Source organism: Saccopteryx bilineata, chromosome 4, assembly GCF_036850765.1.
Source record: "Saccopteryx bilineata isolate mSacBil1 chromosome 4, mSacBil1_pri_phased_curated, whole genome shotgun sequence".
Classification (NCBI taxonomy): Eukaryota; Metazoa; Chordata; class Mammalia; order Chiroptera; family Emballonuridae; genus Saccopteryx; species Saccopteryx bilineata.
The window spans coordinates 275,513,271-275,530,353 of NC_089493.1; the positions used below are offsets into that span (position 1 = coordinate 275,513,271).

Consider the following 17,083-nt stretch of genomic DNA (forward strand, 5'->3'; position numbering starts at 1 on the left):
ATGTAATTTGATGCCCTGTTGTTAGGGACAAACCCATGAAGAACTGTTATGTCTTCTTGGAGAATTGACTCTGGTATCATTATGCAATGCCCTTCTTTTTTCCTGATAACTTCCCCTAGAAATTAATAAAGATAGTAACTATATACTATATAGATACAATATACTAACTATATATGTATATAACTACATATCTCAAACTAGTTCAAGCAACAAGAGAATTTATTAGCTTACAGGACTGGCATCCATAGATAACTAGCTTCAGGTAAGGCTGGATCCAGGGTCCAATAGGGCTGTCAGAATGGCTTCATTTTCTTCCTCTGTGATAACTTCCTTTCCAGGCAGGCTTCTCCCCCTAGTGGTAAGATGGTGTCCCACAGCTCCAGCTTGACCTCCTCAAAAAAGCACCTCTTTCCCAAAAGCCCTAGCCGAGTCCCAGGTCTCACTCTTATTGGCCTGACTTGGACCATGTGTTCATCCCTAAACCAACAGCAGTGGTTTGGGTTGGCCAGGGATAAAATTCCCCCAACCCCAGAAACAGGAAGTGAAAGTAGCCCCATTTCAAGCACACAGATTGGCATTGGGATGACCACAAACTTGGTAGCTTAGAATAGAAATTTCTGAAGCCAGAAATCCAAAATCAAGGTGTCAGCAAGATGGGTTTCTCTTAGAGACTGAAGGTGAATCCACTCCACGCCTCTCTCTAAGCTTCTGCTGGTCACCGGCAGTCCTAACGTTCCTTATTGTATATCACTCCAGCCTCGTCCTTCGTCTTCATATCACCTTCTCTGTGTCTCTTCTTCTTAAAAGGACACTGGTCACTGGATTCAGAACCCACCCTAGATCCAGAATGATTTTATCTCAAGATCTTTCACTAATAACCTCTGCAAAGATCCTATTTCCAAATAAGATCACACTTTGAAGTTCCTGGTGGATGGGGTGATATCAAGGGATAATCGGGGTGGCCAAATCATAAGATGGTCACGGCGGGTCGGTGGTCCAGCCCTCGTGCTCTGACACTCTCCCTGCCCCCAGCTGTCGGGCTGCTGGCCTCCATGGCCACAGTGCTCCTAGGGGGCATCCGGGCATCCAGCCTGCTCTTCCAGAGGCTCCTGTGGGACGTGGCCCGGTCTCCCATTGGCTTCTTTGAGCGAACGCCCGTCGGGAACCTGCTGAACCGCTTCTCCAAGGAGACAGACACGATAGATGTGGACATCCCAGACAAAGTTCGGTCCTTGCTGATTTACACCTTTGGACTCCTGGAGGTCAGCCTGGTGGTAACCGTGGCGACGCCACTGGCTGTCGTGGCCATCCTGCCGCTGCTGCTCCTCTATGCTGGGTTTCAGGTAGGGAGGGGCTGGGGAGGCTCCTGGCACCAGCCGAGGTCACCTCAGCCAGTCCCCTGTCCCTGGGCAGGAGTCAGTATAAAAGGGTCTGCCCCGCTAGGCAGTTGGGGCCACCCCTAAAGAGTTCCCAGAGGCAGAGACACCATAGTCTGTTTCTAACACTGATACTTGTACATCGAAGTTTTTAATATCGAACATTTTGTCCTGTTGTTGCTGAAATGAGCTCCCTCCTCTGCAGTTATCTGGAATCTAAGAAGCCATTGCAAGGTCTCAAAGACTGTATATAAAGCTAGACTCTTTCAGTTGCCAGAGCCGGAAACCGACTTGAATTAGCTTAAAAAGAAGAACAGAATTTAATGGCTTACGTGCAGTAGGTGCAGTGGCCAGCTGCTGCCAGGACACAGCCACTCTCTTTGCTCCGTGGTTCTCAAAGTGTGGCCCTGGACCAGCAGAGCATCACCTGAGAGCTGGTTAGAAATGCACATTCCCAGGCCCTGCCCAGGACCAACTGATTCAGACATTGTGGGAGTCAGGCCCCAAAATCTGGGTTTTTATAAACCCTCCGGGTAATTCTGATGCATTCTAACATTTAGAACCACTGGCTTAGTTCTGCTTGGCCTACTTTTGCACACGCTCTCTTTAGGGATCAAGTCTGATGGTGCCTTGCAACCTTATACTCACAGCATCCCACCTTAGCAACCCCAACTCAAAGAAACCTTTTCTCCAGCTCAGCATCCATATATCAATCCCAGGGAAGATTCTGATTGGCCCTTTATGGAGCACGTGTTCATCCCTGAGCTAATCACTGCAAACAAAGAGGTACTTTACTCTGACTGGTTAGACTATATCATGTGACCACCTCTATGATCAGGTCCTACAATTGACAGCCCCACCCTCCGGAAATCAGAAGGAGAACAGAAAAAAACCATGATAGACAAAAACCACAGTCACCACTATCCTCCACAACTACCCTAGGTCTTCTCTACATCCTCTAGAATTGGGAAGGGACTGCTTCTTCACTGAGAGCTTGGAAGTCAGGCAGAGGTGGATTTGAATCCAGGTTCTGCCACTTACTTGGATAGAGAGGCTTAGACCAGCTGTTTAATCCTGCTGAGCCTCAGGGGTCCTCACCTGTAAACTGTGAACGCCACCAATGCCCACCTCACAATTACCGAATACTGTTTTTAAAGAACCTGGCATGCAGCCCACCTGCCAGCTGTATACACTTGCAACCTCAAACAACAACACATAGTGTCTGAGCATCATAATGTTCCCAGCACCTGGCATGCAACCTTGGAGTTAAAGAAATGAATCCGACTTGGCAGACTGCCTTCCTTGCCCTGTACAGTGTTGTTCCCATGGTAACTGGCCCTAAGTGAAGTAGTTGGCCTTAGAGCTGGGAATGAGATATTTACACCAGATTAGTGGTTTCTCAACCCTGACTGTATGGTAGAATGACCCAAAGGCACTGTAAAAACACCAAGGCCAAGGTGACACCACCAGTGATTCTGAGTGAATAGTTCTGGGTTGGGGCACTGGAGGTGTTTAAAGCTTCCCAGGTGATTTTTTAGAAAGAACCATGGAATTATGATTTTGCAAAGAAATTGGAGCCCACAAAACAAGCCGGTAACAAAATCTGGTCCGGGGCCCTGCACTTGGGGTGGCCTGTGTCCGTGACTTCTTCCCTTCCCACCTGCCCCACTCCAGAGCCTGTACGTGGCCCCCTCGTGCCAGCTCAGACGCCTGGAGTCAGCCAGGCACTCCTTCGTGTGTTCTCACGTGGTGGAGACGTTCCAGGGTGGCGCAGTGGTCAGGGCCTTCCAGGCCCAACGCCCCTTCGTGGCTCAGAACAATGCCCACATGGATGAAAGCCAGAGAGTCAGTTTCCCACGGCTGGTGGCTGACAGGTACAAAGGGGGCAGAGAATACCTTGAAACCTATCTGTGTCCCCAGAGAGTATCATACTGTGTGGCCAGGGAGGTCAAGTGGCCCACCCAAGGTCACACAGTGAGGTAGGGATAAAGCTGAGGCTAGATCCCATGGGTATATTTGGCTTATGCTGCGAGCGGTGGAACCTGGCCCTAGCAGTCCCCAACAGCAGGTGGGCAAGGAGGCATAGATGTCAGCAAAAGGCAAGAAGTTTCTGTTGCCAGGCCACTGGGCCACTCTGTTGCCTTGGTGACAAGACAGCTACATAAGCATCTTCAACCTCTTTTCAGTATTAAGCAAGAATGAGAACACAAGCTTTGAACATAGAGAGACATAGTTTCAAATCCCAGCTCTGCAGCTTATGAGCTGGGTGATCTTGAGCAAATTACACAACCTCTCTGAACTTCATTTTTCCAAAGTGGAATCATGCTCACAGGGTAGTTAGAAGGATTAAATACATTCATAGCCAATACTTGTAACATGCTCACTGCATGCTTGGCACAATTCTGTACACTCTACATGGATTAATTGATTTAATCCTATTTATAACCCCATGAGGCAGACTGTTTTATACATGGTGAATCTTAGGCACAGAGAGATTTAAGAACTTGCCCAGGGCCACAGAGGGAATATGTGGTAGAATCAGGATTTGAACCCAGGGAGTCTGGTGCCAGAGTGTGGAAGAGGATCAAGCACACAGTAGGTACTCAGTAAATGTGAATTCTTTTCTCCTTTCTGTCCAGGTCCCCAGTCAGCTGGGGTAACCTGCCCTGTCCCTTCCTGGAGTCCTAGCCTTGGGAGAAGGAAACTTACAAACATTTAGAAAACACCTACTATGTACAAGGCTCAGTGATTTCCACGCTATGTGTGGCATATCTCATTTACACCTCTCAACTGTAATGAATCAGATGTTACTGCATTCCACAGATGGGTAATCTGGGGTTCAAAGAAACAAAGGGACTCTCCAAGGCCAGCCATCTAGGCAGTGCATCTTTGTTATTTATCTGTTAGTTGGTTCATTGAGAAGCATGACCTGTTGGAAAGGCTACGTGCATTCTGGCATCATTCAGACAGATGTGGCTTTAAATCCTGGTGTTTGTTATGTGTCTGGACTTAAGCAAGTACCCAAACCTTCTGAGTCTCAGTGGTCTCAGCTGACAAAAGGGGACAAACAACATCCTTCTTTGTGGGGTTGTTAGGAGGACTAGCTGTATCGGTAGAAAAGCCCAGAGTTTCCTAAAGATAGGAAGTTTTACCTGTTTGGTTCATGGCTATACCTCCAGCACCACCAATATGCATAGCACATAACAAGTCCCCAACACATATCTGTTGAGTGAATGAATGAATATGAATGGTAGGGGAGAAATTTAATCAAAGGGGATGCGTATTTATTCATCCATTAGTGTATGGTGGTTGAGTACCTACTCTGGGCTGGGTCCTATGCTAGTACTGGGAACAGAGCCATGAACGAGACAAAGCCACTGCCCTCATGGAGCCCATGATCTATTGATGGAGACTGAGAGTCGGGACTGATTAAATAGTTGAATTGTGAAGACGGATAACTGTTATGGAGGAAGTTATCAGTGATATGTTCGAGAGAAAGGGAGGAGCCGTCCGGGATGGCTCTGAGGAGGTGATGTTCGCTGTGCATGAACATAAGATGTTGGCCCTGTGAAGATGAAGGTTGGGTGGGCTCGGTCAGGAAGCACAAGAGTATGTGGCGTGGCACCTCCCAAGCACAGAACATCGGCAGCATGGCAAAGCTTTCCTAGAGCACCTACTGTGTGCCAAGCCCTGAGCCAGGTACAGGTGAGACAGGACCGTGTCAACTCCCCCCACCGAGCTTGGGCGGGGCCTGGGCTGTGGAGGAGACCACGGCCAGGACCCGCACGATCACTCGAGCTAGCATCATGATCAGTCCTGTGCCCAGAGGAGCAAGACCCGCAGAGAGGGCCCCTGCTGACCCCGCTGTCACCCGCCTCCCCCTGCAGGTGGCTCGCTGCTAACCTGGAGCTCCTGGGGAACGGGCTGGTGTTCGCCGCTGCCATGTGTGCCGTGCTGAGCAAGGCCCATCTCAGCGCCGGCCTCGTGGGCTTCTCTGTCTCTGCCGCCCTCCAGGTATTCCTGAAAGCCCACCCTGCGTACCAGGGAGCAGGCAGAACAGGGACAGGCAGCACCCTGCCGGCCAGATGGGACCTTCAAGGACCCAAGTCCAAACTACCAGCCAGTGAGGAAAGTATGGCTCTTACAAGAGCTTAGCTGAGGTGACCTTGAGCAAGAGTCTTCCATCCCCAGGCCTCAGTGCGCTCAGCTGAAAAATGGGGTAGTAATCCCTTCACTTCACTCGTTGAGATGAAGTATACAGAGTATATTTTCAGTGCATTTTTTTGTTATCTATTAATAACAATATTTAATATCAGATCATGACATCTATAAAAGAAAGAAGTATGTATGTAACACTCATTCTGAATGAGGCATTGTTCTGAGAGCTTTATAAACATTAACTGACTTAATCCTGTCCCAACCCCATTAGGGGTACTATTATCACCCCCATTTTACAGTTGAGGCAACTAAGCTAAGCTTAAGGGTGAAGCAAGGGAAGAAGAGGCTGAAGTATGATGGGGGGTGGGTATTACTCTACTGCATGGCCCAGAAGGCCTCAGAGGGGCGGTGTGAGCCGTGGCCTGAAGGAAGTCCCGGGGAAGAGAAGAGTAGGAAGAACAGCAGGAAGAACGGTCCTGGGATGGTGTCTGGTGTGTTAGAGGGACAGCAAGCAGGTAGTGTGGCTGCAGAGTGTGGGTGAGGGCCAGATCGGAGGGAAATGAGCTCGGGGAGAGGAGGGAGGGCTGGAGCAGGGGGAGCGCGTGGGTCCCGGTGGGAAGGTGGGCATGGGGTCGCATGTGATGAACAATCAGTGGATGAAAACCTTTCAAGATGGAAGTCAGCGGGGGCCGGGCTCCTGCTGGGTGTCCTTGGGAGGGTCATGCACCCTCTCTGGTCCCATCTCCCCACCCATACCGAATCAGGTTGGACAGGCTGATGTCTGAGGGCTCCTTCCTGCTCTGCATACTCTGGTTCTACTGAAAGGACACAGGAGTCTGTGGCAGCAGCCAAGTCCAGTTCCCTTTTCTGACCCGGCCCCGCCTCCCAGCCCCCCCCCCCAGGGATGCAAGTGGGGGTAGCCTTGCTCAGCCTGCCTGAGGTGCCTCCCCACACCAGGTGACCCAGATGCTGCAGTGGGCTGTTCGCAGCTGGACGGACCTGGAGAGCAGCATAGTGGCCGTGGAGCGGATGCAGGACTACGCCCAGACGCCCAAGGAGGTGATGGGGGTGGGCAGGGGCGGAGAGTCTGTCTGCCCCAGTGGGACAAAGAGCAGAGGACAGTGGGCCTGGGCGGACGTCTGCCGTGGGCTTTGGAGCCCCCACCGCTGAAGGCTGGAGTCTCAGCCAGGGCCGCACTAACGGTGAAGAGCATGGGGTCTGCAGCCAGGTCAAATCCTGGGTCCTTTGCTTCCTGGATTGGGCAAGCAGGTCATGCCTCTGAGTGACAGGGGACATGAGAAAGAGCAATGTCATGGCCATCTAACAGCCGCATGATAGCAACATTACAGGGACAGAACAGCAGAGCCACTGACAATGCTGGGTCCACTGGGACGGTCCAATGAGATCTTAACTAGCCCCATTTCACAGATGGGAAAACCAAGGCTTAGGGGGTGGAGCGACCTGTTCAAGGTCACAGGAATACCAATGGCAGCATTGGACTCCCCATTGCACAGATCTGCCCTCTTCGTATAGACAAAAAAGAGAGCCTACCCCTACTAGAGAAAGAATATTAATTCACAACTAACAGTGGCCAATAATATTTTAAAAAGATAAAGAGTAGCCATCACCATCGTTATTTTTACGACACCAGACATTTGTTTTTAGCATTTGCTATGCTCCATGTTTATAAAATAGCAGTCAAGATGCCCATTTTATGGAACATGAAACAGACTCCAAGAGGTGGGCCTATTTGTGAGAAGCCTGGGAGAAGGCTCCTCTGACCCAGGGTCCCCTTCTGCCCAGGCACCGTGGACACTGCCCACCTGCGCAGCCCGGCCCCCCTGGCCTCAAGAGGGACAGATCGAGCTCCGGGGCTTGGGGCTAAGACATCGACCCGAGCTCCCGCTGGTCGTGCGGGGTGTGTCCTTCAAGATCCACGCGGGAGAGAAGGTGAGTGGCTCTTCCATGCCTTCTTTTTCATGGAAGCCAGGCCACAGGGCAGCTGGAGAGGCCTCGGGGCCACGGCCACACTAGGAGCACCAGCTGCCTCCCCCACATCCCCACCTCAGGGCCCTGTGTCTTCAGACCCCCCCCATACCCAAAATTGAACTTATCTTCCCCAAACCTGGTTGGATAGGGGATGGATGGTTGGATGGAGAATAGATGGAAGGAAGGGTGATGGTTGGATGGGGGATGGATGGAAGGAAGGGTGATGGTTGGATGGGGATGGATGATTGGATGGGGGATGGAAGGAAGGGTGATGGTTAGATGGAGGATGGATGGTTAAATGAGGGATGAATGGAAGGGTGATGGTTGGATGGGGGATGGATGATTGAATGGGGGATGGATGGAAGGAAGGGTGATGGTTGGATGGGGGATGGATGATTGGTTGGAGGATGGATGGAAGGAAGGATGATGGTTGGATGGGGGATGGATGATTGGTTGGAGGATGGATGGAAGGAAGGGTGATGGTTGGATGGGGGATGGATGATTGGATGGGGGATGGATGGAAGGAAGGGTGATGGTTGGATGAGGAATGGATGATTGGATGGGGGATGGAAGGAAGGGTGATGGTTGGATGGGGGATGGATGGTTAAATGAGGGATGGACAGAAGGGTGATGGTTGGATGGGGGATGGATGATTGGATGGGGGATGGATGGAAGGAAGGGTGATGGTTGGATGGGGGATGGATAATTGGATGGGGGATGGATGGACGGAAGGGTGATGGTTGAATGGGGGATGGATGGTTGGATGAGGGATGGACGGAAGGGTGATGGTTGGATGGGGGATGGATGGTTGGATGAGGGATGGACAGAAGGGTGATGGTTGGATGGGGGATGGATGGTTGGATGAGGGATGGACGGGTGATGGGGGATGGATGGTTGAATGGAAGGGTGATGGTTGGATGGAAGGGTGATGGTTGGATGGAAGGGTGATGGTTGGATGGGGGATGGATGGTTGGATGAGGGATGGACGGAAGGGTGATGGTTGGATGGGGGATGGATGGTTGGATGAGGGATGGACGGAAGGGTGATGGTTGGATGGGGGATGGATGATTGGATGGGGGATGGAAGGAAGGGTGATGGTTGGATGGGGGATGGATAGTTGGATGAGGGATGGAAGGGTGATGGTTGGATGGGGGATGGATGGTTGGGTGGTAGGTAGAAGGATGAGGAATGGGCAGAAGGAAGGATGAGGGACAGAAGGAGGGGACATGAACAGAACGACATGGGGCTGGAAGGAAGGTTGAGGGATGGTAGAGGGCTGTGGCTGGAAGGACAGGGGACAGGAGGAATGAAGGAAAGGTAGGGGTATCGAAGGAAGGTTGGGGGAATAGATGGGAAGACGGGGGAGATGTGTTGGGAAGAGGGGAGGATAGAGAAGAATACACAGACAGGAGGTTGGGTAGATCGTAGGATGGATCTATGGAAAGGTGGACAGATGGAAGGATGGAGGCTCAAAGGATGAAGGGTAGATGGACGAACGGACCTTGGGTGTAGGGGAAACATCTCACAGCCAAGGCTGTGACCTCCTTTCTTCTGGCCAGGCCTGGTCACAATGAGCCTTGCCTCCTGTCCCCTGGCAGGTGGGCATTGTTGGCAGGACAGGGGCCGGGAAGTCCTCCCTGGCTGGGGGCCTGCTGCGGCTCCTGGAGGCAGCTGAGGGTGGGGTCTGGATCGACGGGGTCCCCATCGCTGACGTGGGGCTGCACACACTGCGGTCCAGGATCACCATCATCCCCCAGGTGAGGCCTGGGCACAGGGTGGGCAGAGGTGGGAGTGCGCCTGGGCCCAGCCCTGACCCACTCCCCGTCCTGGCCAGGACCCCATCCTGTTCCCCGGCTCTCTGAGGATGAACCTCGACATGCTACATGAGCACACGGACGAAGCCATCTGGGAGGCCTTGGAGACCGTGCAGCTCAGAGCCCTGGTGGCCAGCCTGCCCGGCCAGCTGCAGTACGAGTGTGCCGACCAAGGTGATGACCTCAGGTAGGCTTGTCCCACCACGACCAGGACCTGAGGAAAGCTTGGGGGGGAGAAGCAGTGTAGCCAACACCCCCACCAAGGACAGTCTGCCCTGGAAATCTGCCTTCCCCATAGGTTATCAACCCCATTCTATTAATAATCACAGTGGGAGCCCCGGTCCTTAGAGCAGTTCCAAACTGCAACACAATCTCTGAATATCAAGTTTCTTTTTCCTAAATTTGGTTTCTAAATTTATTAGGTGTCAAAACCTAACCTCCCCTGACACGAGGCTACTTATAGTCTTTATCCCACTCAGCACTTATTTTGCTGCAGAAATAACATGTATGATATTGACCCCAAGCTAACTAAGGGTTCACATATGCCTTAAAAAGCCTTTTTTAAGGCCCTGGCCGGTTGGCTCAGCGGTAGAGCGTCGGCCTGGCGTGCGGGGGACCTGGGTTCGATTCCCGGCCAGGGCACATAGGAGAAGTGCCCATTTGCTTCTCCATTCCCCCCCCCTCCTTCCTCTCTGTCTCTCTCTTCCCCTCCCGCAGCCAAGGCTCCATTGGAGCAAAGATGGCCCGGGCGCTGGGGATGGCTCCTTGGCCTCTGTCCCAGGCGCTAGAGTGGCTCTGGTTGCAGCAGAGCGATGCCCTGGAGGGGCAGAGCATCGCCCCCTGGTGGGCAGAGCATCGCCCCTGGTGGGTGTGCGGGTGGATCCCGGTTGGGCGCATGCGGGAGTCTTTCTGACTGTCTCTCCCCGTTTCCAGCTTCAGAAAAAAAAAAAAAAAGCGCCTTTTTAAAAAATGCAGTAGAAACACACATTGTGAAATTTACCATCTTACCCATTTGCTTTCTTTTTTTTTTATTAAGTGAGATGCGGGAGCTAGGGAGGCAGAGACAGAGTCCCGCATATACCCCGACCAGGATCCATCTACCCATCTGGGGCCACTGCTCCACTGCTCAGCAACTAAGCTATTTTAGCACCTGAGGCGAGGCCATGGAGCCATCCTCAGCACCTGGAGCCAAATTGCTCGAATCATTGGAGCCATGGCTGTGGGAGGGGAGGAGGCAGGGCGGGGGGAGGGGAAGGCAGAGGGGTGGAGAGCAGATGGGGGTTTCTCCTGTGTGCCCTGACCAGGAATCAAACCCTGGGATTTCTACATGTCGGGCTGACACTCTACCACTGAGCCAACTGGCCAGGGCCATCTTACCCATTTTCAAGAGTACACTTCAAAAGCGCCAAGCACATTCACAACACCCTCTCCAGAACTTTTTCATTTTGCAAAACAGAAACTCAGGACTCATTAAAACAGTTCTCTATTCCCCCCGCCCCCCAGCCCCTGGCACCCCTCATTCTACTTTCTTTCCATGAACTTGACGACTCTAGGTAACTCATTGAAATGGATTATTACATTGTTTGCCTTGTGTGGCTGGCTGATCTCACTCAGCAGAATGTCCTCCAGGCTCACCCAGGCTGTAGCACGTGTCAGAATTCCCTTCCTTTTTCAGGCTCAGTAATATTCCATTGTGTGACTACACCACAGTTTGCTTATTTACTCACCTGCAGGTGGATGCTTAGACTTCTTCCACTTTTTGGCTATTGTGAATAATGGTGCCATGAACACAGGGGTGGAGGTGTGTGCCTTTGTAACTGAGGTGTTCTAAAAGCCACCTGCCCCGAAGGGGTCAGGGTCGAGGGCTGGCTGGTAGTGGTTTCTATGCACCAGAGAGGCAGTGCAGCTTGGCGGCCTCACTTACCAGTTGTAGGACCTTGGTCAAGTTACCTAATCTTTCCTGTGCCTCAGTTTCCTCATCTGTAAAATGAGAATAACAGTACCTACCTACTGGTACAAGGATTGAGTCTTGTATGTAAAGTTGTTGACACAGTACCTGGCATACAGGAAACAATAAATATTCATTTTAATCTTCAAAGCCACACTCTGTCACTGATGCCACTGTGCAAAGTTGGCATCTGAGTCTTGAGACTTGCCCAGGGTTGAGGTGCGCGGCCATCAGGTTCCAGGTCTCTGAAGTGTTCTCGGTGAGAGGAAGCTGAGCACCGCCGGAAGCAGCTCCGGACACCCTCGGGCCACTGGCCATGGGGCTTTGAGCCTCAGCTGCTCCATCTGCAATTAGAGAGAAGCAACTGCATGCTGAAGGCTTTCTCTGTGACTAGCACACCAGGGAGCACTTTTATGTGATTGATCTCATCCTTACGACCCAGGAAAGGACTCGTTAAGAAACACCCAGCTTTGTGGTCTTTATGACGACTGAGTCAGTATATTCACAGCACACAAGGATGTGTCTGGCACCTGGTAAAGACTGGAAAATAGAAAAGCCCTTTCACAAATGGGGAAACTGAGTCACGGTGGGTTTGAGTGACTGCCCTAAAGTCACCATCGTCAAAAATGACAGGATGGGAATTTCTACCAACTCTGTGGACTGGGGACCCACATGTGGGAACACATGCCCACACATCCAGTATCTGCGGCTGTTGTGGAGACCATTCATGGGCATGGCCTGCCAACCCTGATAGGCAGACACACAAACGCCTGGCCTGACTGTCCCATTCATTCCCAGCCTGGGCCAGAAGCAGCTCCTGTGTCTGGCACGTGCCCTTCTCCGGAAAACCCAGATCCTCATCCTGGACGAGGCCACGGCCGCCGTGGACCTGGGGACAGAGCTCCAGATGCAGTCTGCCCTCGGGAGCTGGTTTGCCCAGTGCACAGTGCTGCTCATTGCCCACCGCCTGCGCTCTGTGATGGACTGCGCCAGGTAAGCCCCCCATGCAGCTGAGACCAGGGACCCCTGCAGGGAAGGAAGGCGTCAGGTTCAGAGGTGAAGTGGATTATCAAGTGCCCATTGTACAGGTGGCAAGACTGATGCCCAAAGGGGAAGGGATGAGTCCAAGGACATATGCCCAACAGGTGCTTCCAACCTGGCTCTCAGGGCCAGGAAACGCACAGAAAACCAGACTCCTAGGGAACGAACCTCAGAGCGGGCATGCTGGAGGAGCAGCCGAGTGTCCCGGCTGGTGTCCAAAGAGCTGTCTATCTCCCTCTCTCCTGCAGGGTGCTGGTCATGGACAAGGGGCAGGTGGCAGAGAGTGGCAGCCCCGCCCAGCTGCTGGCCCAGAAGGGCCTGTTTTATAGGCTGGCACAGGAGTCAGGCCTGGTCTGAGCCAAACCTCTAACCCTGCCCCCACACCAACCCGGAGAGATGTGTCATGCCCTGGAGATACACGTGACCTGGGCCATCAGTGGCCCTGTAGTGTTGAGTGTCAACCTCTCTCTGCTCTTGGGTGGGGGCGTGCATGGCAGGGAAAGTGGACGATCATCACGGGCCCAGGAGAACGCAGCAGCCGCCAATGTTGACCTGACAATAGCCCATCCAGCCTTGTCCATCCTGGAGCCAAAGTGGACAGCAGCTCTCAGCCCGCCCTGGCTGCCCACTGGACTCACCTGGGGACCTCAAGGCCTGGCCACACTCAGGCTCCACCACAGACCAGTGAAATCATCATCCCTGGGGCTGGGCCAATGGTGTGTGTGTACTTTTCCAAATTAACCCTTTTATTTTGAGATGACTGTAGACTGACAAGCAGTTGTAAGAAATAATCCACAGATTATTTCTACGGATTATAAATAATCCACGTGTACCCTTTTCCCCATGTCTCCCAATAGTAACACCTTGAAAAACCACGAGAGCGGTATCACAACCAGGATTTTGACATTGGTACAATGTACCAACCCTGCTCAGAGTTCCCATCCTGTTTGTACTCATGGATGTGACTCTTACACAGCCGTGTCATGCGTATAGGTTGCATCCACTACCACAGCTGGGATACTGAACACTTCCATCACCACGGGGACCCCTGGGGTTGCCATTTTCCAACCACACCCCCTCCCTCCCGCCCCGCCTGCAACCCCTGCTGTGTTCTCCCTTTTGGTATACTGTATGTATATTTTTAAAGCTCCTCATATAATTCTGACATGCACCGGAACTGAACTCCACGCCTCCTGCTGATCCACCAACCCTTGTTGGTGGATAGTGAGCTCCAAAGAGCACCTTGTTTGAATTGGACACAGGAGCTGCAACTCACACCAACAATGGGCCCCTCCGGGCACAAACACACATCTGGCACGCAGGCTCATTTCCAAAGGCGAGAGAGGACCCAGGACTTCTCGGCCCCCACCGGGAGGATCTGCTCAGGACTCGGCATCATAGGTCATGCATTTGTTTGTTCAAGACCAAATTCCGGCTTGTGGGGGGCGCGGGGGCAGAAGCAGTGAGAACACCCAGGGCATTTCTGTTCACGCTTCCGCTCCCGAGGGGGCCATGTGGGAGATACTTCTGGAGGTCAAGGTCAGGTGGGGTGGAGGTCCAGCAATTGCGTCCGTGAGGAGCAGCACACAGCACACGTCACTCGGGCCTGTTTCTGACGGTGGTCGGCATTCTAACGTGGGGCTTAGAAAGCTGGCTTCCAGGGCCTTCGGGAAGGGGGACTAGTCTGCAGTAGCCAAACCTGAGGTCCCCCCAGACATAACTGACTGTAACGGGCAGCATGAGGAAAGAGACAACCAGGTTCTTCACTGACCTCATGGCGCCGCTGCAGGGATCAAGTAAGTTACTACGGAAACGTGTTCTGAGCTGAGCTGCGCACAAAGTAAGTGCTCAATAAACAAACGTTCACTGGTGCCATGACCATTGTGTCTGAGAGTCTCTGTGGGGCAGCAGGGAAGGGAGCAGACACCAGGGTTTTCTTAACCTCGTCACCACCAACAAGTGGAAGACAGTCCCCTGCTGTGGGGCCGTCCTGTGCTCTGTAAGGTGCTTAGCAGCCTCGTTGGCCTCCACCCACTGGATGCCAGCAGCATCCTCAGCTCTAGTTGTGCCAAACGTCTCCAGACATGGCCAAATGTCGCTGGGACGGTGTGGGTGGGGGACAAAAATCACTCAGCCGAGTCACTGGGCTAACCTTGCCACTGCCATCAATAACGCCCTGATACTTGGGCCATGGCTGTGCTGGTATGTCATGAGGGGCCTGTGGCCGCACACCTGCTTGCCAGGACACAGAGCTGCTCAGCCTGTCAGTCACAGGGGCTTTTTCTAATGGCACATCCTGACACAGGTTTTAGCTTAGTCCTCCAGATCTAACTGCACCTTCCAATCCCCTGTGCCAAGATGGGGCCAGAAGCACGTTTTTATGACTTCACATTGGGGTAGGGCGTCTGCATCCCTTGCCTGTCCCCCGTCATGCCTGCAAAGCGCTGGCCCCACCATTGCTAGCAATCCCTGGCTCCATTTTACAGATGAGGAAACTGAGGCTCAGAGAGTTGACAGGACCTGCCAAGACCACCCAGTCAGTAAGTGGCAGAGTGGGAATCTACCCTTGGGGCTAGCTCCGAAGCCCAGGACACCCCGCGGGGGTCGTTGGTCCTACTCTGAAGCACGGGAAGGACCAGACAGCACTCCTCGTTTCTCTGCCAGGAGCTGAGCCGCCCGACGGCCCGGCAGAGCGACCGCACGCAGGGGCAGCAGCAGGGGTGTCCTTGACAACCCCCTACGGATCATTCCAGGGTCACAAAATACTGCTTTCATGGAGGGAGAGCATTTGCCAGGGAGCAGAGTGTGGGCCACAGGAGCCAGCGCCCACGAGAGCCTGCTAACAAGGCTGCTGTTGACCCTGCATGGCTCCTTGGAGACCAGCCTGCACGCCACCCAGGCCATTAGCCCCTGGCATGGGCTCCCGCCAGCAGAGCCTGGTTGGCAGCGGAAGCAGACCCAGGAGATGGGTCTGAACAGATGAATGCCCAGCTCCTATGGAGCTGCCATCATCAAATGGAGAATGGAGCAAGCAACGCTGACATCTGGGGGAAGACGGAGGATGCTGGGGCGGGGCTGCTCCCAGCGCGTCAGAAGAACAGAGAGGCGGGTGGCCGGACTGGACTGGCCTGGGTGCTGGTCAGGGGGCCACTGAGGGCAGAAGTTGCAGGAAGCCAGGCAGGGCAGGACCTCGCGGCTGCCCTGAGATGAAGACCACAGGAGGGCTCTGACTGCTTCTGCTGGGCGGCTAGAGGTGTGTGTGTGTGTGTGTGTGTGTGTGTGGAGGTGTGTGTGTGTGTGTGTGTGTGTGTGTGTGTGTGTGTGTGTGTGTGTGTGTGTGTGTGGAGGTGTGTGTGTGTGTGTGTGTGTGTGTGTGTGTGTGTGTTGGGGGTAGCCAGGGACAGAGGCAGGAGACCACTGAGTCGGCTGTTGTTTGGGACCAGCGTGGCAGCAATGGGAGGAATGAGAACTAGTCAGATCCTGTGTGTACCTGGTCTGATTCTGGAAGTCAACAAAAACTTGCTCTAGGACCCAACACGGTGAGAAAAAGGAACAAGCAGCTCAACACTGGGAAGCAGGAGGCGGGATTCCCCACTGCTCCCGGCCCAGCCTGGCCCGGGGAACCCCTTCCCATGGGAAAACCATGTGAAACTGAGCACAGGGCCTGGCACCGAGGTGCACAGCAAAGCTCACTGCCCCCCTTCTCCTCCCGGGGCACGGACGCTCGTACCCGGAGGAGCAGGTGCGAAGGGGCCCTCCACCCCAACCTGTCTCTAGCTCCACACTCTGAGGTTAACGATGCAACCTGCCTCCTTTCAGAATGGACTGAACTTGAACCCAGCCCCAGATTTCTCCTGAGCAGGCAGCTGTCCCACCACACACACTGACGGATACACCAGGTCACACCCTGTTTAAGGATCTGGAATATTAATACTCAGGGGGAGCCTCGAGGCAGCACTATACCTCATATTCAAAAGTGACTCCATATGGCCATCCAAATACTCCTCAATCCAGTGGTGATAACCTCCCCAGCTTCTTACCCCCACCCCCACCCTAGCACCTCCACGCTTCTGTCCCTAACGCGAGGCAACAACTCCAACCCAGCACAGCCGCGCTGTGGGGAGCATGGTGCTGGGACGCGCCAGCTGCACATGAACTTGGGCGCGGTTTGGGGGTGCAGCAGCAGTAATGGCGTGCTCCCCCAGCACGGGCATTCCTCACTATCCAGACTCACCCGATTCAAACTGAGAAACCCAACACCTCAGTCTCACTACCCTGCTATCCAAAATCCAGAAAGCACACGAACTCGCGGAGACTTCTCGTCCTTACGTACACCCCTACATTCCCCGGCTTCCTGTGGTCCGCTGCGGCCAGCAGGCTGTTAGTGGAACTGACTCACTTCATCTCTGGTCTGAGACGCTTAAGGGTGGGTGTGAGTCACCCACAGTCTCCCTCCCCCTGCTGTGGTGACCCGGAAGCCCCCTCTTGAGAGGCAGTGTCGTAAGTCTGGATGTCTGGGCTGTTGCACGGAAGGCAGGGACCCTGCAGAGGCACCTGACCTTCATCAAGAAACAGCGAGGAAAAACTTGTGTTCATTTCCCAAGAGTTTATGGCTACAGCACAGCCCAGCCTAGCCTATCCTGACCAATACGAAGGGATCCTCAAGGGTAATCTGGCCACGTGATTTCTGCCTTGACATAGTGTCTTAGAACTGGACCTGGGCCACACAAGCCACCGCCCATCACTGCCCATCTTCA

General features: G+C 53.4%; 1 protein-coding gene across 1 annotated transcript in view; it reads left to right on the forward strand.

Moving 5' to 3' along the window:
- ABCC6 (ATP binding cassette subfamily C member 6) overlaps positions 1–14,204 on the forward strand; it is a 55,454-nt gene extending 41,250 nt beyond the window's left edge. The window contains exons 23-31 of the mRNA XM_066274758.1: positions 1,033–1,343; positions 3,051–3,250; positions 5,264–5,390; positions 6,492–6,593; positions 7,338–7,484; positions 9,122–9,280; positions 9,358–9,524; positions 12,084–12,278; positions 12,575–14,204. Of these exons, the coding sequence (XP_066130855.1) occupies positions 1,033–1,343; positions 3,051–3,250; positions 5,264–5,390; positions 6,492–6,593; positions 7,338–7,484; positions 9,122–9,280; positions 9,358–9,524; positions 12,084–12,278; positions 12,575–12,683 (1,517 nt within the window). The 3' untranslated portion in view covers positions 12,684–14,204. The remainder of the gene's footprint in view (positions 1–1,032; positions 1,344–3,050; positions 3,251–5,263; positions 5,391–6,491; positions 6,594–7,337; positions 7,485–9,121; positions 9,281–9,357; positions 9,525–12,083; positions 12,279–12,574) is intronic.
- Positions 14,205–17,083: the final 2,879 nt, after the last annotated feature.